This window comes from Falco cherrug, chromosome 5 (assembly GCF_023634085.1).
Source record: "Falco cherrug isolate bFalChe1 chromosome 5, bFalChe1.pri, whole genome shotgun sequence".
NCBI classification, from domain to species: Eukaryota; Metazoa; Chordata; class Aves; order Falconiformes; family Falconidae; genus Falco; species Falco cherrug.
This window is the reverse complement of record NC_073701.1, coordinates 37,356,498-37,380,992: the sequence shown is the minus strand read 5'-3', so window position 1 is coordinate 37,380,992 and position 24,495 is coordinate 37,356,498. Positions and strand designations below refer to the sequence as shown.

The 24,495-nt window shown below is 38.7% G+C and overlaps 1 protein-coding gene across 1 annotated transcript in view; it reads left to right on the top strand.

The window, feature by feature from the left end:
- IFT56 (intraflagellar transport 56) overlaps window positions 1-24,495 on the top strand; it is a 55,263-nt gene continuing 30,768 nt past the window's right edge. The window contains exons 1-10 of the mRNA XM_055712384.1: window positions 1-108; window positions 197-334; window positions 732-824; window positions 7,084-7,198; window positions 14,327-14,376; window positions 15,939-16,084; window positions 17,353-17,524; window positions 17,908-17,982; window positions 19,128-19,230; window positions 23,832-23,887. Of these exons, the coding sequence (XP_055568359.1) occupies window positions 106-108; window positions 197-334; window positions 732-824; window positions 7,084-7,198; window positions 14,327-14,376; window positions 15,939-16,084; window positions 17,353-17,524; window positions 17,908-17,982; window positions 19,128-19,230; window positions 23,832-23,887 (951 nt within the window). The 5' untranslated portion in view covers window positions 1-105. The remainder of the gene's footprint in view (window positions 109-196; window positions 335-731; window positions 825-7,083; window positions 7,199-14,326; window positions 14,377-15,938; window positions 16,085-17,352; window positions 17,525-17,907; window positions 17,983-19,127; window positions 19,231-23,831; window positions 23,888-24,495) is intronic.

Here is a 24,495-nt window from a genome sequence, read left to right as displayed (position 1 = left end):
CTCTTCGCCGCCGCGCTCAGGTCGGCGCTGCTGCCTTCCGCCGGCCCGCGGTTACCCTGGCAACGGCGCCGTCGGCGGAGCGAGGAGCCCGGGCCCGGCAGCAGGATGGTGAGTGGCGGCGCGGCGGGGGACGCGGGCCGGGGGAGGCCCCGCCGGGGCCCGGCTCTGACCCGGTTCCGCTCTGCTTTCTGCCCAGATGCTCTCGCGGGCCAAGCCGGCTGTGGGGGCTACCCCGCCGCCGGGGGACAAGCGGCGGAAGAAAGGGAAGAAGGTGCCGCAGCTGGAAGAGCTCCTGGCCCTGAGGGACTTCACCGGCGCGATCGCCTTGCTGGAGGTAACGGCCGCGGCGGGGCAGAGACCCCCGCCCCAGGGCGCCGCCGGCACCCTGACTCGCCCGCTCCCCTCGGGAGAGCGGTGCCGTCGCTGCCACGCCTGCGCTCGGCGGGGCGGCGGGGCGAGGGGAGCCCTTCACCCGCCCCGTGTCCCCCTCGCCCCGCGCCGCGCCCGTTAGGCCCAGCGTGGCAGCTTTTCCCCTCGCTTCGCAGAGCGAGGTTTGGGACGTGAGGGTTGCCTGTGCTTCCCTCCGAAATGCGAGGGCAGCTCCGCCTCAGTTGCGTCCACAGCTGTCAAACAATCGGTGATATAAGATGGCCTGGTATTACTTTGATTATCTGTGGGGTTTTATAAACTGTGTGATAGCTGACAAAATTCTTACGTTCTTCTCTATAAAGTTTAAACGGCACGTGGGTGAGCAGGAGGAGGATGCCGACCTTTGGATTGGATACTCTGCCTTTCATTTGGGTGATTACAAGAGAGCGCTGGAGGTAAGGTGGGGAAATCCTGCTCCCTGAGGTTGGAAATCAAGATGTGATAAAGTGATGACAACAGGAGGAAGATGTTCTATAACACGGCATGGTTCTGCTAGCCAGCTAAGGTACAAATGTACAGTAATAAGGCAGATGCTGTGGAAAGCAGTTTGGATTGGAGAGGAAAAAAGAAAAGGTATTTGCCTACAAAGATAGACCTTTTTTAATGTTACCTGCTGTCTGATTTAATACTAGGCTCAGTAGCGTAATTTGCTTTTTTATATATTGCAGTTCATATCCTAAATTTTTTATTCCCTTCTTGCACCTAGCTTTCCACAGTTTTGTTTTTCAGGTTTAGTTATGTCTTTGTTTTCATTGTGTAGCTTATCTGTAATATGCATGCTTTTTTCTTTAGAGGTTGATGCCTCTGGCCATTTAATGTACTTTATTGTTCCTCTTTATGTTTGCTTGTATTAAGTAATTCAATTAAATGAAACATTCTTATTTTCCAAAAGCTTTAAGTCACTAAAAGACATGTTGATTATTCAAATATGCATACATTTTTAATATTTGCACCATACAGTGCTGTTGTGTCTCAGTGTATGAGTCAATACGCAATTCCTTTTGTGTCCATTTATGTCTCCAGTGAAACTCTGTTGCCGCTGCCCCTGGGATCCCTTTATCTTCTCGGTTGTGCTAGCCTATTTCTCTGTAGAAGTCCTAAAAAATTTTTGTTGTTTGCCTTGCTCTGTACCTCCAAGGGCGGGAATCAGTGGAATCACACCAGAAAAGGAAGTGTTATGGAGTGGTAATGGTGATACCTACAAGGCTGCATATAAGCTAGTGAAGATTTGAAAACAACTCAGTCTGCCTGAATACTATTTGTCTCATTGCTGTATTCCTACAGATGTGAATTGCTGGGTCCTTCCAGTGCTGTATTATACCATTTAAGGCTTACTGGGTTTGGTCAATGTTAGCTGGGAGTGATCTCCATCATGATTCACTGTGAAGTATAACTGTGAAGTCTAGCTGGTTTTGCAGTCTTTTAATTTGCTTTTTTATGGAAGAAATATTAAAAACAGATGATCATTTAAAGTATTGACAGAAGAAAATAACTACAGAGAAACAGATTATGGAACAATGATATTTTCTCTCTTAGATACATTAGGTGTTTAACTGTAGTAATACATGGTCATGTGCACAAGTTTCATGTGAGGTGGAAATAGAATTTCAAAAGCTTCTGAGTAAGTTCAAAAGGCATTTTCCCCCTTAAAAATTGAAGAGGAAACCCGTTGGAGATGTTAGAAATGCTCAGTGAATCAAACTGACTATATGGTATAGACTGTAGAATAGTAGTAGTATAGGACATAATAGTAACTTAATATCCATGTTTAGAGTTGTGGAATTTAAAGATTATGAATGTAACAATCAGTAACTGAAATTAATTTATATCTAGATGTTAGGTGTTAATAGGGAGTGAAAATTTGTATGCACATGAAAAATAGCTTGCAATTTCTTTGAAATAAATTCTACTTGGAACACCCAATAGGTGTTTTTATAGCCAGAGCAGATTTTAAATATTTCCTTCAACAAAAAAATAACAGCATTATTTATTTATTAGCGATTAGGTTTTGTACGTGGTTTGGATTCACCACTGGGTGATGCTGTTGATCCAGGCTTTTAAAAGCTGCAACATAGTCATCTTTTTCCCGGTTTTCTGCCGGAGTAAGGACAATAAAAGGTTTGCGTGCATGGTTTGTGGTTGATATGTATGTGTGTGTGTTTTAAGTGAGAGATCGCAGGCCCTATCTTTGCGAATTCATGACTGATCTTTTGCACAGTGATGAGTCCTGATAACTTTATCATTCTGTGGTGGCATATGGGAAATAAGCCTGTGCATCTCAACCTAGTTTCTTCTGGGACAGAACACTGTAGTTATAATTCCCAAGCCTGTAGTAATCAAGGGGAAGAGTGCTGACTGTGGAGGCTGAATTGCCTTCCAGTTGTCAGCTTCAAGATTGAAGTGTAATTCTGTATCTTCTCTGCTATGTTACTGAGGCATTGTTGCTGCATTCTCAAGGACAAATTCTTTGATTATCTGTAACCTCTAGATCTTGGAGCACTCTCTGGGGAGTGCCAGGAGCACTATCAGTAAAATACTATGGATAGAAGATTCTGTAGAATTCTCCAGAGTGACATTACACGCAATCGAAATGATTCACGCTCCTAAGTGCCTGCAAGCGACAACACATAGTCTATGTCACCATATTCCCAGTTAATGGTTTGTATTCCATACACTTGATGAGGGTCTTCAGAAATTATACTGCTCAATAATCCTTTTATTTATAATTATACTTTTATAGTGAGCCAGGTGTGCTGTTTGCATGTCAACTTTTGGAGAGGCTTGGGAATTGAGGTGAGGTGGCCATCATCCACTACTGGAAGAAGGAGGGAAAAAATGAAAAACGCTCAGACCTCCAGCTCCAAGAATATCTTAAAGGAGAATGACAGCAAAATGTCTGGTACATTCACATGAAAGAATTTATATTCTCTTATCATAGGCACAGCAACAGTCAGGTATACTCTAGTAGAGTGCTAACCTCAGCTTCACTAGGGTCAGACTTTTCCCTTCTTAGTAGATAGATGCCTTTCTCAGAGGTTATGCCCCTGACACTGGTCTGGTGGGATCACCTCTACTGCTGTAAACCAATTTACAAATGGTACTGCACTAGATTTGACTCTTCCAGCAGCTGTGGTAGCAGTCCCTCCCTGGGGACTGTCTAGCATCCTTCACTGACAAATTGATTTTTACTAACACTGAGTGGCTAGTGTCTTCTGGGCATCACATGGCAACTAGAACTCCCATAGTGGGTGGCAGCATCTAATTAGTTTTCTGGAGTCTTCCATACCTACTATCCCTAATGGGGAAAAAAACCACCTGCCTTCCTGCCATGACTTGTTCATAAACCCTTCCTGAAGAATTTCCCAGTGTCACCCAAGGACCAGAATCAGAGCATCAGTCTAATGATTCTGTTTCTGAGCTGCCTGATCTTATAAACTGAAACAGCCGGGGCCTAAGAAAGGGAGGGTTATAAGACATGTTTGAGGTATGGAAAATTTAAGAGAAGTATTGGCAAGGGCAGGTGTGCTGCTAGGCTGCGTTCAAGGACAGGTTTCACGTTGGCATTCAGCACCCTCTGAATGGGCTTAAGCATACAGGATGGTGGCATGGTACAGCTGACAGACATGGTTGTGCCAGTTTGGCCCATCAGCTGCACACCTGAGAGCAAAGCATGATCCCCGTGCCAGAGCCTGCAATGCATTGTTTCTCTCAAGGTCTCACAAATGACAGCCAGGCATTCTGACAGCGTCTCCTATCTGCACCTACCTCCTAGTAGAGAAATCAGGATTCGGCCTCTTCACTGGACAGGACCTTCTGGCTACCCTGACTTTGCTTAGGATAATTTCAGTCAAATCGTAAATCATGAAAGGAATAGGGCTGTACTAGGGTAATGGTTAATCCATGAGCAGTATCTGGTCTTGTTTAAGTACTTTGCTGCAAATATGAGAATACAGGTACACTCAAGTTCCTGACAGCTGAAGCTAGAAAGTAGAAGATGGATTTTTGACTTCAGCCAGTTCTGTAGGCTTCTCGGTCATGACTTTAGCCAGGTTACAATGAGTATCTCCACTCTGAGCACCTCCTTTGAGTACCTATGGGGCAACCCTGTAGGCTGGCCTGTTTGTCGGCTCTTCAAGATGTGTTTATGGGTTTGGAGAATCCAGACAAGTCATAAGGGTATTGAGGAGAATCCTGCTAGCCTCAGTGTTGTCATTAGGTGTCCATAGCTGTATGCAATCAACCTGGTAGTCTGCTTTTGAATAAAAGTGCATGTATCTTGTGAGAGGGGCACAAGGTACAGGAGGGTGAAATAGCAAGAAGTTGTTTTGCTCCTGGTTGACAAAAATATGCCACAGGTTGACTGTTGGGAATGCTTTTGGAGTATTTAGTTTGTTTGGTTTTGTTGGTTTTGGGGAAAGGAGGAGGGAAAACACTTGTGAAGTAGTCTTTGTGAGACTGATATTGAATGCATTTTAGTGAGGAAGGGGGCAACAGCACGTTGTCTGGGTTCATGGCCCAGAACTACAGAGTAAGGAGTACTAGTAGTCCTCATTTTTATTTACTGTGTTTCCATAGATTAGCACTGGTACTGCTAGAGCACTCTTTATTTATTGCTTGCTTTGAATGGCAAAGCCAGAACATGACTTGTGTTTATGCACTTTGTCTTTTCTAATTAATCTGCCTGAAGCCATAGCTGAAAGAGACCTTTGGGTGCATTTAATCTGAATGAATTTTGAAAGATTCCAGATGGTCCCAATAAACAGCAGCAGCCTGTCTCTCAGAGGTCCGTGACAGGCCTATGTCAAGATTTAACTGGCCTCAGTAGGAAAGGTTGGCCTCTATGTAAATATTTTATTTATTTATTTTAAATCTTCTTGAAAGACAGTGAGTCCCTGAAGTATTAAGACTGATCTGACTTTTAAGGGCATACCTTACCAATATCTTCTCTGTTTGGGACTGTAGTTCACTTTCACTTGGCAAGAGAAAAAGAATAAATCGTTATGTTTCCAAACTATAAACTTTTGTTGTCAGCATGTTTCTGTTCTTGGGATTCACTATCCTTTGGGCATAGCTTATGTAATCTAGTGCTGTATATACATCTGTGCCTTTCCCCCAGAGATAAGAAGTCTTACACCCACAGTGGCACAATCTGGTAAATTCTCACTAGGCAAAGGGAAATTCCAGTTCATGTGTTTGGAGGAAGAATACAGAGTCACCAAGGGGTTGTGTTGCTGGGAGGAATGAGAGGCTTATGGTGATTGGGAGTGTGTGGATGGCATTCTTTCAGCCATCTTTCAGGTCTTGTTAGAACCTTGCACGACCCTGCCTGCTTTGCTTTATGCTGCCTGTTGGACATGACTGGATGGAGACCAGGAACAGCAACACGAGGCACTTCCACTGGGAAGGTCCTTTGTAATAATCATCAGAAACCTGACAGAGGGGAAAAAAAATGGCATGGCGAGGTTTCCCTGCCTCTGTTTTCATTTCTATTGTTACGCAGAGAAAGGATCTTTATATTCAGGAATATCACTGGTAGCTGCAAAGTTTTTTCATTAAAAAGAAGTGGATAAAAGGATTGAACTGTTAAGTTTTTACCATTTCACAAATAACAAGAAATGAAGCAGTTTATGTGGCAGTATTAAGGCATATGTAATGAATGCAAATGAGTAAGAAATATCAGAATATGTTAGCTAGTGGTTTTCTATAGCTGTTGGCTGTAAATCTTAAAATGGGAAATTATGAAGTTAGGCACAGTTTAGTAATATTTACTGTAGTTATGTCTTTGTCTATTGGGAAATCTTGAATTTGCCCAATACTGACTTGTAGGCTTGTGTTTTAATGCAGCAGTGTCCAAACAATTTTGATCACGCACCCCTATCAGTAAAAAATTTTCAGGCACACACCCCCAGTATACATACATATATATATTTATAAATTATATACGTGTACTACTGTAGTAATATATTATGTAATTATAAAAAATACACAAAAATAGAAATTAAAAAAGGATGAGATAAAGATGGAATAGATGCTATTTTAAAAGTACTTATTTTGGTTATTAATGTTACAAATTTTTTTTTTTCCCTGCACCCAATGGTATTGTTTTCCTTAAGTGCTAGTGTGTGCACACCTGACTTTGGAGACCACTGTTTTAATCTATAAAAAATATGCTAGCTACAAGTTTATAAAAGCATGTTTAACACTTGCCTCAGTAAGTATTCACAAAGATTTCCCTGGCGTTCATGGTTCCCAGGCTTTGACTAGAGGAGTTAGAAAAACATCAGAGGAGACTGAGGAAAAGCTGGTTGTGTTGATGCCTTTATAACTTTAATATATGAAACTCTTTAAAAAAAATATATGTAATTTTAATATAAATATAACTTCAATATTGACAGAATTCATGCTTTTACAGTGAAGATTTATAGCAGTGCTTGTCCCTGTTGTCTGTTCTATTGCTGTAAACAAAAAAGAGCTAGGGACATATCAGATTAAAATGTAATAGTTTCATTGTGAGAAGTGCAATGAACGTGAGGATAAGTAAATTGATCTAAATAATTTAATAATATGTTGTAAAATGGTGGGAGAAAGAATGATATTTAATACAATTTGTGCTATTACACATTTTTAAAAAATCAACCTTCTCTTCTGTTGCAGGAATATGAAGCCTTAACCAAACAACCAGCTTGCAATCCAGATGTTTGGGTGAACCTTGCCTGTACATACTTCTTTCTGGGGATGTATACGCAAGCTGAACAAGCAGCCTTGAAAGGTGAGATATAAGTCTCTGATGGAAAGGACTACTTGTTGACTTAAACACTTAGAGTGATTTCCAAAGAAAAGTATTCAATGCTGCTGCTTTTTTTTTTTTTCCCATAAGAATAAAGGATACTTTTGAGCAAAGTTTTTTAGTTTGGGGGTTTTGTTTGGTTTCTTTTTTTCTTTCTTTTTTTTTTTTTTTTTCATTTTACATGAGAGTTGTGATGCAGTTTGTTTCCTAAAAATACCTTGGGCAGGTGGAGCAGCTGGCACTGAAAATGAAAGAAGCATCTGGAAAATAATTTTAGTTATTAATTTCTAAAAGCAAATCCAGCATATGTTGACCAACAACAAAAAGTTACTTTTCGATTGATTCCATATTTCTGAGCCAGTGCAGATGAAGCTAATCAGCCTACTGAAATTATCAAAAAATAAGCATCTGAGAGAGTTCATTATTCTCTCTGATGTGGACAAGAACTCTGTTTATGCAGTTTGAGTGACTTATTAGGTGGTCTTGTTGCCTTCTAAGTCAGATATTAAATATCTGGTTCTTCCAGGCGTGGAGTTCACTGCAGTGACATTGTTACATTCTACTTTAATCTGAAGGTGCATTTAAAGAAAAGGAGTAGAGATGAGATTCCAAGGCAATTTCTACTGCCTAAAAATGTTTCTACAGTTTATTTTGTTATCCATCGCTTTATATTTATCTTAGTGATTTATGTTTTTTCCTATAACCATAGCATCTCACTGCTTTCTAAGTAGAATTAATAGTGGTGATGTTCTCAGTCAACTTCTGACTCTTGCCTTTTTAGGATAAAAACTCTTACTGAAGTGTGGATTTTCTCTTTTCATTCTTTCTTTAGTCTTCTAGTCTTGGGCTGAAAATAGGGTGCGGAGAAAATAACAGTGTACTTTCTGCTACTGTGGAGGAGTGCCCTTCAAAAAGGACTGTTCTGTAGTGGTTTTTTAGAAATAATTAGATTCCTGTATCCCTTTAAAATCATCTGAGAAGTCATGCTGAGCTCGAATCTTGAAACTGGGAATGTTTTGTTTCCAACTGTAAAAAAAAAATCATGCGGAGCTTTGTGATCTGTGTTGTCCAAAAAGTGTGTAAATTTCTAATATTTACAGATAATAATCTCTAATATACCACAAATTTGATCTTTGGTGATTACAGTCCAGGACTTGAACTGGGATCTAAAAATAATTGGGCAATAGAGCTTGAGGTGTCAGTGTGACCTAAACCATGGGGGAAGCAAGCGGTTGCATCCTGTACCAGTTGGAGTCATTGCCATCAACTTCATATCATGTGAATTACAATAATCCATTCTAGAGATGACAGATACACATCTGGGCATGCACCTTCATTACTTTATTAATTGTGAACTGGAAGTGAGGGACAGTTAATTTTTTTGTGCCACCTCAGATTTGTTTGTAGTAGCATGGTGAGTGGCAGGGTAGGGGGTGCAGTTAGTGGTACTCAGGTGCTGGAGGCAAGGGCAGGAATGTTGAGAAAGGAGTGCAAAATGTCAGGAGTGTAGCAGAGGGTGTATTTTGCCTGAATTCTTGCATACTGCTTGCTGTTTGTTGCTGCAGTTATGCTAAGCCCCTGAAAGTAGTGTAGTGCTAAAGCAAATGAGAAAGAAATAATTTATTTTCAGCTATAATTCTGAATTTCTACAGTCATAGAGTCTGTATGTGAAAGGGAACACAAATGTCAGCTAGCTTTCTGGAATAGGTTTTCTAACACAAACATGCAAATATCTAGAAATCAAATAGAAGTTCCTTCTTGCAATGTACTGTTGCTGTTGCTTAAGAAAATTATTAACTGTCTGAGGAAAAATATGCAGGATACTTAAAAATTAGGAAATTAGCGTTAAAAGCCATGATGTAATTACTACATTTCATACAGATATATAGTCTGCAATCTCCAGTGGAGCAAGGTTTTACATTTATTTTATAATAGATGTGAAGTATTCTTTTAGCTTGTTGTTACTTAATTAAAACTTCAAGGTACACTTTCTCAGGAAAGAATAAATCTGTGTATCAGAAGTCATATAAACCAGAATTACTGCAAATATAACCTAAGTAGTAGAGCAACACAGCAATAAAGAAAAATCCTTCTTTGAACTTTTTTCATTACAGTTGTATTTTACCTCCTCTAGGCTTTCTTCCAAATTCCTTTCAGATATTTTTGGCTTCTCCTTTTTCCCTGCTGTGCCCTTACATGACAGTTACTAATGTTCCTGGATCCGAGGTGAAGGTAGAGTTACTTTAAGTCAGCTACTGTTGTCTCATAGTCATCCCATAGTGAAGCTGCCAAGTGATAGGTTGTTTTGTTTACTCCTTTTGCATCCGTGCTCTCATATATTGGCTGAATGTGTTTTCCATGCTGTGTGCTAGCCCATCTAGTCTTGGGAGAATGAGACTGAAAGTCATCTTCTTGGTTTAATACATAATATTAGTAAAAATTTTAAAAAAAGTACTAAAATATTAGTAAAGTACTATTTTTTAATTATAAAATTATAAAACCAAATAATCCTAGGTTGCATTCCCAGTTCTTGTGCCTTGCAAAGCACAAGGACCAGAAACTCAGCACACTTGCGTGGTGATCCTGGCAACCAATTCCTAGTGCTCTTGGAAGCCATGGGCTAGCACTGCATTAAGAAAAACAGAAGAAATTGCAGCATTCTTTTAAACCACAAAGTGTGCACATAAGTAGGCTGCAGTTAAATCTGTTATGAAAAACAGTCTTTTTAGGATAAATGGAATTTTACAATTAAATTTAAGATTCATCCACATACAGGGTTGTGTTGCTGAACCACTCATTAAAGTTCTTTCCCCCCCTCCTTTTTTCTTCCTTCCTTCTAACTTCCTTTCCTTTCTCCCTCCCTTTTGATGGACAAAGCTTTGTAATTACTTCACTTCTTCACAGCTCTGTGTGTCAGATCTGAATGTGGTTTAACTGAACAGACATACTTCTCATTTCACAGCTTATACTGGAAGGAGCAATATTGTACAAAAACAGAACAGAGATGGGTTAGTAAGAGCAATGACATTTTCCAAACCATTTTTGCTTATGTATGTCCTAATGTTTACCAGGTGTCAGATAGCTGTCACTGCTGAAAATGTGCAGTTATAAGTGGGCATGGAAAAGTTGCTGGGTTTTCTTTTTCTTTAGACTGCATGTTCACCTACATGCAAAATTATCTGCTTTCTCTGTGTACTATATTTCTTGAGAACAGTAGTTCATTTTCATTGCATTTTAGCTGTGGTTTTGAAGCAGCGGAGCTTGATATATGGAATTTTCAACGTGCTCAAGTGCAAATATCAATTTAAACATATTTAAACTTTAAAAGCTATTAACCTTATTTGCTTGGTTTGCTTTTTGAAGTATAATGGAAGCTACACAACAGGAATAATTGATAGGTTTTTGCTTCAATAATCTTTAACTTACTATGCTTAGGCATGACTGAAATGAGATGTGTCTGTATATGGTAAGTAACTGAACATAGCTGAACTGGCTTTTAAGTGTGTTAGAAATGGAAAGTTTCAGTGAATGCTCTCTGTAAATTTCATTCAAGAAAATTCTGAACAGTTGAGCTATTCAAGTGTGTGTAAGTGCAAACCTCGCTATTGGACCATGGTTTTTCCGAGCACTTTTCCAATACCCTTGCATCTTCCCTCCACCAGTGAGACTGTGGTTCTGAAGCACAGAGGGCTTTGTTCAGCTACTGTATTCAGGTGGGCAGGGTGCTGTTTCTCAGGAACAGGAGAATAAGTTTGCCTGTGCTCATATTTTCTGTGCTGTCAGGCTGGAGCTTTCTCAACCCTGTTCCATTCCTACCAGCACCTGCTATGTGTGTTTAAGATGTGCTCTACATCTGTTAATGTGTGAAGTGCTGCCATAGCATATGCATTATGCCTGCTGGATGGGTCTTCTTAATGTTGGATGCGTGACCAGCCCTGCCTTGCACTCTTATGAGAGGAAAAAAATGCCCAATTTTCCATGACTGTTTCATTATCTTACTGCCTGTGGCAGCAATATGAAACCCACTAAGACTCTGAGCTGCCATTTCTAGTGAGCTTAACTTTTTGTTTAACAATTAGTGAAGGTAACTCTCTTCACTCTTATTGGAGCTGTTTATTATATCTTAATAAATACTTCAATAAGTCCCTGTTCAGTGTCAGCACATAAAAATATACAGAACACTTTTAAGATCAGTGTCAAACTATGACTTTAGTGCCTGGATCATCAGCAACTGATCATGACAAACATTCTAGCATAGGAAGATCAGTGTGTTTCCTAGCTGGAGGAGATACATCCTATCCAGCTACCTCAGTGATGTCTTCAGCACAAGATCAATATTAGACCTGGAGCAGGGTGCAGTTTGATGCTGTGCAGCATTGTGATCGTGTTTGTTATGATCACTAGATTGCTTAGTACTGATTTTAAAAAACAATAAAAATATGTACAGTCATCTTCTTGAAAAAGTAGCACAGGGTAAGATTGTGCTTCCCTGTGGCACTAATAGGTCTGTGACAATGAAATTCAGTAGCAGCAAAGAGTAATAAAGGTACAAGCCTAATGTCCCTTAAAGTCATTATCTCTGATAAGACAGTTGTATCACTTCCTGCTCCAGTGATTGACAACAGTTTTATCCAATATTCGTAACTAGATTCTTTCTGGAAACTAATCTGACCTTGTTCATGTTTCCTTGTCTTCCTGAAAAAATGCATTTGGCACTGGGAGAAAAGAAACTGCTGATATTGAATGCTTCCATGGTTCTGTGTACTATATCGACAGGACTACATTTTTTGGGGTTTTGACCCTCTCCTGCTCTGGCTAACATTAAGTAGAAGTGTCTTATTTTAAAGAATATCAAATAGATAGCATCATATAATATCTTATGAAGCAGGACATTTTGTCTCCCTCCATATATCCATGCACACCACCAGAATGCAGGTTTCATCTTTTGCCTGTAAATTACATGTAAGATAATGTGGACTAACCCTCCAGCTTTTGCCAAGAAGTAAATAATAATTTTGATGTCGGATCAGATGCTAGGTTTGCAAAGGCAGCAGTGCAGTCATTGGTTGACCAGTGAAACAAGAATACCTCAGTTTAGGTTCTTGAAGGGAGTATTGCTTGCAAGTCACAATTTGCACAGTGAAATTAATGCTAAAACCCATTTAAAAAAAAAAAAAAGGGAAACAAAACCTACTCAAAAAAGGAACACTGGTGTCTTTACCCATAGTGCTGTGATTATACAGTATGTTATTTTCGCTGTAAACCCCACAATCTGTCCTGCTTGTATTTTTGGAGTCTTTGATGACCAAATGTTTTGAATTGTGAAGGGTGGTTGTGGTTGGTTGAAGTTTTACAGAAAAGCACATGTGGGGTCCGTGTGCAACCCTTCTAAACTTTGACATTAAAACGTATCAATTAATGCTGGGGCACATGTGGAGTTACCACAGTATCGTTACTGACAACATTTGGAAGAACATGCATTTAAATTAAGGGACTCTAACTTCCTAATTCAATGAATTAAATTGTTTCTAGAATGCACTGTCATGTTAGTTGTACACTTACTGCTTATACAATATACAGATTGTAGATCAGAAAAAAAACTTTCTGTTCTTTAATAATTAGGCTAATGAGAATTCCCACATGTATCCTAGATTGAAGACCATTTAGCTTAACAACTTGATGCTCTGTAAGTAATACCTTGCAAGGTTGTTAGGTTTGTGAGAACACTGTCATACTGCCTTTGCCTTTTGGGACTTCTGTATTGTAGCAGTTCTTTAAAGATACAGTTCACTGTCCCCTTTTTTTCTAGGAATATTGTTAAATAACATAGCTTGGGAAGGAGGAAAAGGGAGAAATAATTGCTGTGTCTATCAGAAGTAGGTGGGCAGCCTTATACTGCCAATATGATGACAATGACCTGGGTTTTGGCATTGTCCACTGTGTTATAAAGTTTTCTTACTATGTGGAGAAAGAGTAAGTCTGGAAATCTCTCCCTAAATTGCTTTTAAAAAAAATAATCTAACTTACTACTAGAAAATTCCATCTTGGAAGGAGGGAGGGAAGAGGTTTTGGTGGTTTGAGCCCTTTTTCATGGTTTAGGATGTCAGAAGAATTATAGCTTTGTGTTACAGGCCACTGCTTTGCTAACTCTGCACTTTTGTGGCCTCAAACACAGCAAGTAATTCTGCTTTTTGTAAAGATTCCATGTACATCCTTTCTGTGGAACACAGGTTGCCAGCTGGTTGGTCTAAGCAAGAATGAGAGTGCTCATTAACTGAGTAAGCTAAAGAAAATACAGGAAACAAGGGAAGTCTTTTTGGAAGATTGCTTGCAAAAGAAATTAATAGCTTTGTTGGACGAGGACCTTTGTCACTGTCAGTGAAGCTCAAGGCTCTCTCTAGTGACTTAAAGCTCTACAGTTAACAATTTGTATCATATGGAATGAGTTAAATGGAATTTCTAATCCTGCTAGAGCAAGAAATTTCATGAACTTTGTGGCTCTGGAAAGGAGGTGTCTCCCTTATATTTCTTGCCATATCTTAGTTTGAATCTTACCTGCTCTGACTTTCATGTGCCTTTTGTTCCGAAGGACAGAAGAAATATTAGAACTAAATATAATATAATGTGCATACATAACAGCAATGGGTTTATGCAGTGCACTGAAAGTGAAAGGTTCCTAGAATTATGAATCACAACTGACTTCAAACGTGACACGTTGTAGAACGAGCCTTGATTGTGAGTTTATCTGTTGTTGCTATTTATTTTGTAAAAAATGCTATACTGTATGTTGCAAAAAAACCCAGGGAATTATCCAGAAGGCCCTGCAGGGAAATAATAATGCAATTCATAAAAGTTTTAAGGTTCATGAAAGACAGAGGCCAATGAAAAGTTATTTTCAACAGGAAGCAGGAAGGCCTTTAAACTGCTCTAAAATTGGTAGAACCTGCCCCAGGGCATGATCTGCAAAGGCTGTGTCAGTGAAGAACTGTACTTGGGCTATTAATGAAAGAATATGGGTGCATGCATATCTACTGAGAAAGCGAGTTAAAAATAAAGAAGAGACATCCTGAGTTGTTCTTTGCAGCAATATTTACTGAATTTTCCTTTCAGCACCTAAAAGTCGTCTCCAGAACCGTTTACTCTTTCACCTGGCACATAAGGTATGATGTATTTTCTTCACTCATACTTTGTTTGTTTTCTTTTCAGTTTGGTAATGTGTAATTTATGCTGGCAACCTGGCAGAATAATTAAAATGTCTGTGGTGGCAGGAGAACAAACATTTTCGGTAACCACGCTACTGTATTAAAATGTGGAGGAGAAAGTAAGTGTGAAAACATGATCTCAGAATAGATGCCCTCAGCATGTACGTAAGGAAAGTCTCACCAACGCAATTCACATAAGTCATACAACAGGAACCTGATGGTATTTTTGATCACGAGGAACCTGGAACTTGAAGACAATCAGAAATGTATAAGCCACTATTTTTATTTTTCTTTGAAGTATACCAAGTTTTCCTGACTTGTTGCTGTCTTATACCTAGCAATTTGACCAAAACAGTCTGTCTGCTATTACTGATCCTCCGAAGTCATTCAGTATCCAAGATGTCATGTTGTTTATAGCAAGTTTACTTTAATTTCAGCAATTGAATATTTGTTTCACTTACCACACATAGCTATCTTCCCTTAAGTTTGGGGTTGTACCATCCTGTGTTATTAAGTATTGTGCTACTGAAGAGACTGAGTTGGAAGAATAAATCCTGAATGTTAGCTTTGATGACAGATTCTCTTTACTTATATCTCTGTTAACAGAGAAATCTTAAAACATTTTTGTAGCAGCACTGGCACTTACAGATGTCTGTGATAAAGAGAAGTTGAATAATACCCAGTTCATCAAGTTAGTCTTTGGAAATAAAGGGGTTTACAAAACTATGAAGCCCATTGCCTTTAGTTCTGTTAAGCAACTTCTCTTGCCTTTGTACTGGAGTATCATTTTGTGACCGGCTTAGAGGGAGGAAAAGAATTTGAAGAAAACTGAGCAGATAGATAAAAACAAATAGATAAGATAGAATTTGTGTGTAAGAGAAATTCATAATTACTGTTGAATCAACAGAATCAGCAAAGGGAACCACTGGAATAAGTGATTTGAGTAGAATGATTAGGTGAATAGCCTCAACTTTACTATTGTAATACAAATATAATGGTTATGTTTAACTCTGCTCCTTGTTTTTATCTTTGTATGTGTGTTATGTGTTATACAGCAATGCTTTTAACAACAAACCATTTATTTAAAGAAACTGGAATTCTAAGGTGCTGATTAAAGAGAATTTGTTAGTGCTGTAAAGAAGTTTTGTGAAAATTAGTGCTTGCATGTTGGCAAGTCTTGTAATTTTCTGCTATCCATGAGAAGTAAGATTTGGATCTACAAACAGCAGAATTTCTGCTGGCTCAAATAATAAAAGTCAAATCTTGTGTTGCAAAATTCTGTTTGTGAAATAATTAATTCAGCTGTTTCCCCTCTTATCCATCAAGGCATGTGACATGTAATTATGTCTAAATCGCATCTTAAAGGAAAATGTATACTTAGTTGTAGCCTCACGTAACAGAGGTTTTCCAGATGTTTAATATGCATCACCTGCTGTTTGCCAACAAGGACAAAACTAAACCATCGAATTAAAATGTTTTTCTCACTGAACTCTTCTGAGAATGTGTCACACTCTTTTTAGTTCAGCGATGAGAAGAAACTGATGAGCTCTCACCAGAATCTGCAAGACATTACAGAAGATCAGCTTAGCTTGGCATCTATCCACTACATGCGGTCCCACTACCAAGAAGCCATTGATATCTACAAACGCATTCTTCTTGATAATCGGTGGGCATCTCTACTCTAAACCTTAAAGCAGTGTCTCTGATACTGCTGGTATTTGAATTCCATTTAGTTGCTTGGTTTCTGAAATTAGGAATTTCCTCCAATTACTATGTCTCTTTCCCACAGCAAAATGTGCATGCTGCAGCCCTTTCAATTTTGTTCATTGCAAAGCATTATAGAAAAATGCATGTTTAAAAAGAAGTCTGCTCTCTGTTGCTTTATTTTAGTGATATTTTTGTGTAATTCATTCTGAGATCTTTTTTTATTTCATTGCTTACTTCTGAAATGATACGTGGTTATGTAGCTGCTTTGTCTTCTTTCCACTTTGATGTCCAGTCTGATGATCCTTGCTTGTGATTATTGACTTCTCCTTCACCTTTCTGAGAGTTCAGTTCATAAGTTTTACAGATAATTCCTTGCATTCCTTTAAGCCTGAAATTCTTTCCATTTCTATTTATCCTGCTATGACACTTGTTGATGATTATTCCTATCATATTCTGTAAGTTTTTTTAGTTCAGAATTTAACAAGGAGCAAATTGAATTCTTACATGGCTGGAAGTATTGTTTAATAAAATAGAAACTAATGTCCCAGACTACATAGCTGTCGTTTAGCAGTAACTTCTCTTGAATGCTTTGGAAAAGCCCATCATAATGTATATAAGTATGTCATGTAATGCTTGCAGAAGAGATTTTTAAATTCCAAGTCCTGTAGAAGCAATCACTCAAAACTAAATGAGTAACCTTCTAACAATTACCCTTTTACTCACTGTTTCCACAAATGCCTGTCTTAATTCTGTGTCTAGTTCTTCTGGCTTGATAGCTTGTAATGGCAAGGATTTTTCTAAAATAATTGTACGGGGTGTAAGATAATAAGATCCATTAAAATATTTTCAAAGTTTTATGTGCATATTAAATGTCTTTGCATCTATCGCATAGAAAATCCTGTTCTGCAAGGCCAAATACAGTGCTCATGTTCTGTATATTTCCTTTGTGTGAAGTTGTCACCATTTCCCAGATTTGCGAACCAAAAGTTATGTAGGTGATTCTTTAAAGCTGAAGTAGCTGCCATTGAAAAAAGTAATGCAAATCTGGATCTGTGCAGTCCTAGCTAACTAGAGCTTTAAAAGCTCTAAGCATTTCTCAGAAACCCCAGTTTTGTTGTGCTTGTAAAAGATGTATAGACCTGTGAGAGCTTTATCACTGATGTTAATGTTCTGTAGTATAACTATCTGGTGGGATTTAAATGTTTTCTTTAATCCTTTTTCCTGCAGGGAATACCTGGCTCTGAATGTATATGTGGCCCTATGCTATTACAAACTGGACTACTATGATGTATCACAGGAAGTGCTAGCTGTTTATCTTCAGCAAGTTCCTGACAGCACCATTGCTCTTAACCTTAAGGCTTGTAATCATTTTCGACTTTACAATGGGAAAGCTGCTGAGGTATCTATCAGACAGCCCTTCAGTTCACTTTTATTTTCACTGAAAATTCTGTACAGGTTTCTTTTCCTTGTTATCTGTCTTAATCAGTAACATTGATAACGCCCTTTATCTGGTCATTGTATCCTTCTCTTAGGAATGTCCCCATTTCAGTTTCCCTGGTACTAAGCACTTCACATCTGTGCACAGTGGTCTTAGTTTTCCCAGTTAATTTTTGACCTTGTGTCTATCTAAAGTTATCACATAGAAGTGGGAAGGCAAAAATCTTTCAGTGATCCAGCACTGCTGGAGATGTCTATCAGCTTTGGGGCTCATATGAAGCTCCATTTATGCTTCTGTGCTTTTTTAGTTTTGTGTTTAAAAATTTGGAATATATGTAATTCCAGGCAGAGCTCAAGAACTTGACAGACAGTGCCTCATCGTCTTTTGAGTTTGGCAAGGAGCTCATTAAGCACAATCTGGTGAGTAATGTATTTCTCAGATTTAATACAAACTGCACTCATTTGTAGAGCTTTTCTTGATGATTCATAAAATGGAATATTTTGGGAATTGCAGACCCAGTTGAATCTTTGCTGCCATATAAGTCCTATTCCAGAAATCCTACCTGTAGAATCAATGTGCCATCAAGGGTATTTTGTTTCCCTGTCAGTTTGAGACTCTGTCAAGAAAATAATAATGCTGTTGCTTTTACTTCCAAAGGCATATTAAAATAACTTATGTCCTGTAAGAATACCTTTGCAAGATATTTTGTGGAGCCCAGTCAATAAGGACACTGTAGAAACAAGTCATAATGCATGACCCCGTACTCTTATGGGGAAATGGCCTTCATCCAAAAAGTACTTAACAAGGGGTTCCTAGGGAAAAAGGTGCTGATAAAAGCTAAAATACTTGTGTGTTCTGCAGTAAAAGAGTCATTAATCACCTGTTAATTTTCCCTGCAGTTGTATTATTGGTTTGTTGATCAAAGGGTAACAGTAGATTGCTCTTATTTAACGATGAGCAGTTGCTTGCCCTTGGTTTTTCAAGAGTAGTCCACCACAAGCTAATGTTTTCTTCCATAAGAGTTAAAACTCCTTTCAAACTGGACTTTTCTAAGTTAACATTCTTTATTTTGAATGTGGGTCTTTTTGCTAGTGGTTTATTGAATAAGTATGTTAGATTTTCTTGGAGGAACTGTCATATGAAACTGAAGTATAATTGACTGCTCCTGATCATTTTAGGATCTTGTGGCATTCTAAATAAATGTAGAGTTGTTAACCTAATTTTTTCATATGAGTACATCATAAGCAAATTTTAGTTCTGTATGTGTTTCCCTCGCTTTTGTTTTAGACTATATTATTCTTTAAAATCTTTGACAGGTAATCACTCCTTTGAAGTGTTGAAAGCTGAAGTTAATTTTTACTGATGGATTAAATACTTAATATTCTTCAGAATAAAGTTTCTTCACACATCACAATTCTGTAGTTATATTAAAGCAAGGATTATGCTAATGCCAGTACCACTGACCTTTTCTTACTGTTCACATAGGAATTTAAGGATTCATTTCCTTGAATTAAGACATCATATGTTGATACACAGTTATCAATAATGCTGCTTTTCTCTGCAGGTGGTGTTCCGAGGAGGAGAAGGGGCTTTACAGGTCCTGCCTCCTCTGGTTGATGTTATTCCTGAGGCAAGACTGAATCTTGTGATTTATTATCTGCGGCAAGGTAAATACACCTTTCTCTGTCTATTTCACAGCTTCAGGGATGATATTAATTTGCCTGATCTCAACTGACTATTCAATGAAATGCTTATTTTTCCTTGCAGTAGAATGTAATTTATTTCATTTTCTGTTCCTCTGGAAAATAGTGATGTAAGAGTTCCCATGGCTTGCAGAGAAGTGCTTTAATTGTGTGCAGTCAAATAAATCTACTTTAGCAGGGTACTGGAGGTTCTTGGGTTGTATGAGATGGCTTTGGAGATGGTGGTGCTTATATGTTTATAGCTAGCGGGCCTCTCCTGCCTGAATATGTGAGAATGGTATATGTCCTTTGAAGGCGAAGAACAACTGTTTCTGTAAATAGGGCACAAACTGAATATGAGCCAAAGAGACTGTGAACAAGACACTTTATTCCAAATCTACTTTACAACTCATAAAGAATGCAGGTAGGTAGCCAGGATCAGTTGGACAGGATTTTCTACTTGTTTCTCCCTAGTTGGCTGGTTCCTTTGAATTTTGTCTGAGTTGAGTTTCAAAGCTGTTCCCGTTCTCCCATTGTGTTCCTTTATTCAGTAGTGGCTTGACTGGCTGAGTGATGAGTAGGTATTAACTGCACTCATCTAATATGGGGAGATGTGATGATTACTTTTCCATTGCTTTATTATAAGCCTTGTCTTCTGTCACCTTTTAAAGATGACAAAGTATGTTTAGATGATCAGAGCATCTGAAAGCAGAAAAATGTCTTTTCTTACATTTTAAATAAAATCCATGCCTGCGATTATTTTTTTCCCCCAAAATGTTGAAAAACTACCTGGAAAAAAGGAGATACATTCTGCTGGCGGAAGTCAGTCACACCAACTTTATATCCTTTGCATCTCAGTAAGTTCATCAGAGAATCTGAGCTTATGTAAACATAGTAAAGCTCTGTGAGCTTTTTTATGTGATTGACTTTGAGTTTCAGATGCTGATTCTGAGTAACTTCTCTATGATTTGTAATCAACAAGGTTGGCGAGATTTAATCTTTGTAGTTGGAATAAGTTCTCTTGGTGCTCAGCTGTATCCAGGACTGCTTCTTTTTTCTGCATGTGCAATTGAAACATTGCCTCATCGTTTCAGCTCAACTCAAGACTGTGACAGATTTTAGAATATCCCACTACTGGTGACTATTAGTGGTTATAGAAATTCTTGTGACTAATACTGTGCAATAACATCTCAGTCTGACGTAGCTGATCTGCATACATCATAGTCTTCACAAAATATGGCAATTCTATCCCTATGGGGTTTTTTTTGATAGTAGAGAATGACAGTAAGGTTATTTAAATTTCATCATGGTTGAAAATTAGATATATATTCTCAAGTAAATTCAAATGGTCACAATTGTATATTAATAATAGTTCACCTGCTTTATATTCTATAAATTTATAGAGTTCTAGGTAAATAACATCCCATTGTTATCCCAAGTCTGGGTTCCTTACCGGTGTGCAAGAACCAATCCACACACAGAGCTGAGTTACTTTTTTAATGTGTGTCTGCACAGAGGTGGGTGTTAGGTGGTAATCCACAAAGCTAGCCCACCTTTTAACAAGTGGTAAAACTTTTTATAAACTTTCAGTCACACTTAATTCTCATTGGTTGCTGCTAGCCTCCTGTCCACTTAAGGTACAGGACTTTTTTTTTCACCACTAGTGTTCTGTGGGGAGGGGGCTTTGTTAGTAGAGAGCCCTCTTTGCTCAAAGGTGGATCTTTTAGCATGTGATTAGATAGTTCACAGATAGTTCCAGTAATTTTCTGTTTGGTCTCATTAACTATTTGGTTCTCCTTGAATTTACCTTGTTGTGTCCCAGCTTGACATATTTACGGTGTCTATCCCTTCTCCCAAGGCCATGTTTTGTTAACTGCTTGTAAGGATTAACTAACATCCTCTGTTTTTCAAATTCTTTCTTGTTTTTCACTGTAGATATTTACATATCTTCTTTTTTCCCCCACCTCTCTCTCTCTTTTTTAGAGTAAATTATTCTTGTATCAACATTATTAGTGAGAGTAGAGCTCCTGGAGATCTATAGCACATTTTATTCAAGGTAGGTCCAATTAGATCAGGTTGCTTTGAGCCTTGTCCAGACAAGCATCTAGTCAGAACCTCCTCTGTTCCACCTTGTGTCCACTGCCTTTCATCTCAGCTATGGAATCTGTCCCCATCTGTACCCCTCCATTAGTTATCTGTAGACAGTGATAAGATCTCCCTTGAGCCTTCTCTGAAAGCTAAGCAAATGCAGTTCTCTCAATTCTCCTCTGGCATCTACCTGCCTTGGGAGCCCTCAGGTGGGCTCACTCCAGTATTTCAGTGTCTGTCTTGAATGAGGAATCCCAAAACTGGACACAGTGCTCCAGGTGCAATCTTACAAGTGCTAAATAGAGAAGAATCCCTTCCATTGCCCTGATGGCATTCTTGCTAATGTGATCCAGTGTGCAGTTGACCTCCTTTGCTGCAAGGGTGCACTGTCTGTCAGGATCCCCAGGCTGCCTTTTAGCCAGAGTGTTCCCCCTGGCCCCATGTTGTTGCTTAGGATTGCTTCAAAAGCAAGCAAGATGCAGGACTTATGTTTTGCCTCCTGTGAACTTCATGAGATTTCTTTCAACCTGTTGAACTGCTTCTCAATTAGCTGGGCTTTCTCCCCAGTCTTTTATCATCTGCAAGCTTGCAAAGAGTACTCTCTGTCCTATCATCTGGGTTGTTAATATAAGACATTCAGCAGTATCATTCCCTGGGGAATTTGATTAGTAATGATCCACCTTTGGATTTTGTTGTATTTTTGATCACCATCCTTGGCTAGTCCAGCCAGTTTTTCCATCCCCTCTATCTTACTTAGCCAGTCCTCTCAAGTTTGGCTATGACAAAGGTATGAGAGACTGTCAAAAGACCTTGCTAAAGTCAAGGTGTGCAGCATCCACTGCTATCCCCTTATCCATACAACCAGTCATAATTTGGGTTAGTCGGTACACTTTGCTATTGGCAAATCTATGCCTGCTGTTCCCAGCCACCTTTCTGTCCAGTATTATTGTTGCTGATGCCACTATAAGTAGTACTGATATTTTAACCAACTATCTTGCCCCATAATACTGTTAATAATATGTTTCAAATTAAGTTCTACTTACACAGAAGCAAAGTACATCATCTGTAGCGCTTAAAAAATCAGGCTTTTTACTTGCTTGTTGTCAAACGCAGTAATTTTTCATTAGTTACATTCTCTTCTTCACTGTGGTATACAATGACTTGCATACTGGAAAAGGAGGCCAGGGGGAATTAGGGTTAAATTCCTGTAGCAGTAAGAGTTAAGAATGTGAGAAATCATTACTTCTAATGAGTAGAGCTGTCTCTCCAAAAACTTACAAGGTCTCTGACAAAGATAGGCAGTGTTAAGTTGTATTATGACAAGCTCTGAACTGGAGTGACTGAAGCACAAACATGCATCACGGTTTTTTTCCAACTCTTTAAGATAGTGCCTTTTAGCAGGGATTGAGGCCAGGTTACCAGTTCTGATCTGCTCCAGTGAGGTTTGCTGGAGGCTTGTATTGGAGCCTGAAGAGCACAGTTGTGTGTTGAGAGGTCTACACTGATGAAAAAAAGGGCTGCTGTAACTTTTTTTTTTTCTGTAATGTGGTGGTGGTTGGTAAGCTGAGCTAGCCAAAAATAATAAAAAAAACTATTTCTATTAAAAAAAAATAAATTAAAAAAATCATTCCTTTTGGCTAGTCTGGTACCTTGTGCTGGCTTACTACCTGACTGCTCAAGGGAATGGGTAGGAAAGTAGAGAGGTTTGATGGGATCCTGGCAGCCTCTATATATACTGTCTTAAGTCGACCTGGAGTATTGTCCACACAGTGTATGGATGGTATGTACTAGCAAAATAGTTTTGTTTGATAAGGCTTGTTCTGATGGGCAGCTGGTATAGTACTGTTTGAATAAAATTTTGTCACTAAAAAGGGCATCTTCACTAGTTTGGTTTACAAAGCTGACCATAGTGCCAACATATTATTTATTTATTTAGGTAAAGTTTAGGATCTTTTCATTTTACTTATTTCTTGGGTAGGAAGGATGTTGTTTATGAAGTTCAAACTTAACATTTAAACTTCTATACTAGTAGTGCTCTTTGGTGGTTAGAAATAGGATCGGTTAAGAGCTGCTGGACAGGTTTTGAAATATTGATAAGGAAAAGTTGAAATTTCCCTTCAAAATCATGTTACCAATCCTCTTTGAGGGGTAAATAAATGTAAGAACAGAAAAGACAGGAAGATGATGGATTTATTACCTTGACCTTGTACTGTTGAGAAGGCAGACACTGGGTTATGAACAAGGGGGCCAAGTCATCTCTACTAGGAAAACTGTAGTAATAAAGAAGCTATTACTCATTCTGTGTTTGCTATTTGAGTTCTAGAAAACTATCACCATTGTGATATAAATTCACAATGATTTATAGTTACCTTTCTCCTCCTGTCTAAATGCTTTATTTCTTAGTCTATGTCTATTGGGGAATGTTGTAGAGATAAGTGACTTGTTCTAATACAGTGTGCTATGTGGGTTGTCATGCATTCTAATTTCTGGTATTTCAGATGATGTGCAGGAGGCCTATAACCTGATTAAGGACCTGGAACCTACAGCTCCACAGGTAATTGGAAACTGATGTCATGGTACATAAAAGCAGAAGTTATAAATTTATATGAAATCTGGCACATACAAAGCTGGTATCCTGAGAAGAGCTGCCCCATTCCTACTCTTAAAACTCTTGTGTCTTCCATCCATTTATTAACATCAGACTTAATGTCCATGGATGAAGTATTATATATGAGTAACTTAGCATGTTTATTACTGTACCACCTGCGGTCAACTAAGAATACAGCTCTGTTGTGTGCAGATTTGATTCTGGGGAGCTGACCACTAGCGCACAGGAAAAAGCCCCGTTCCAACTACAGCTACTTGTCACTTCTGCCCTGGTGATGGTTACCATCCCTCAGATCTGCTAGCTCAGATGCTCATGGGGTTTGTCGTGAAGCCATTTCAGTACAGACAAGCTACATTAGATTAAACAGTTTAAATAATAGGTCTTTTCTAATCTCATCTCACTCTGGCTGCAATGAGTGAAAACTGCAGTGTGTCTTGGCTGCTACTGTAATTTTCTTTTGTGGCTGTTCCAACATCTTTAGCCTCTGATTTATTCCTCTTTGCAGTTTATTTTCCAAAGGTCACATAGCTGGGCATGAAAGGGACCTTTCATGA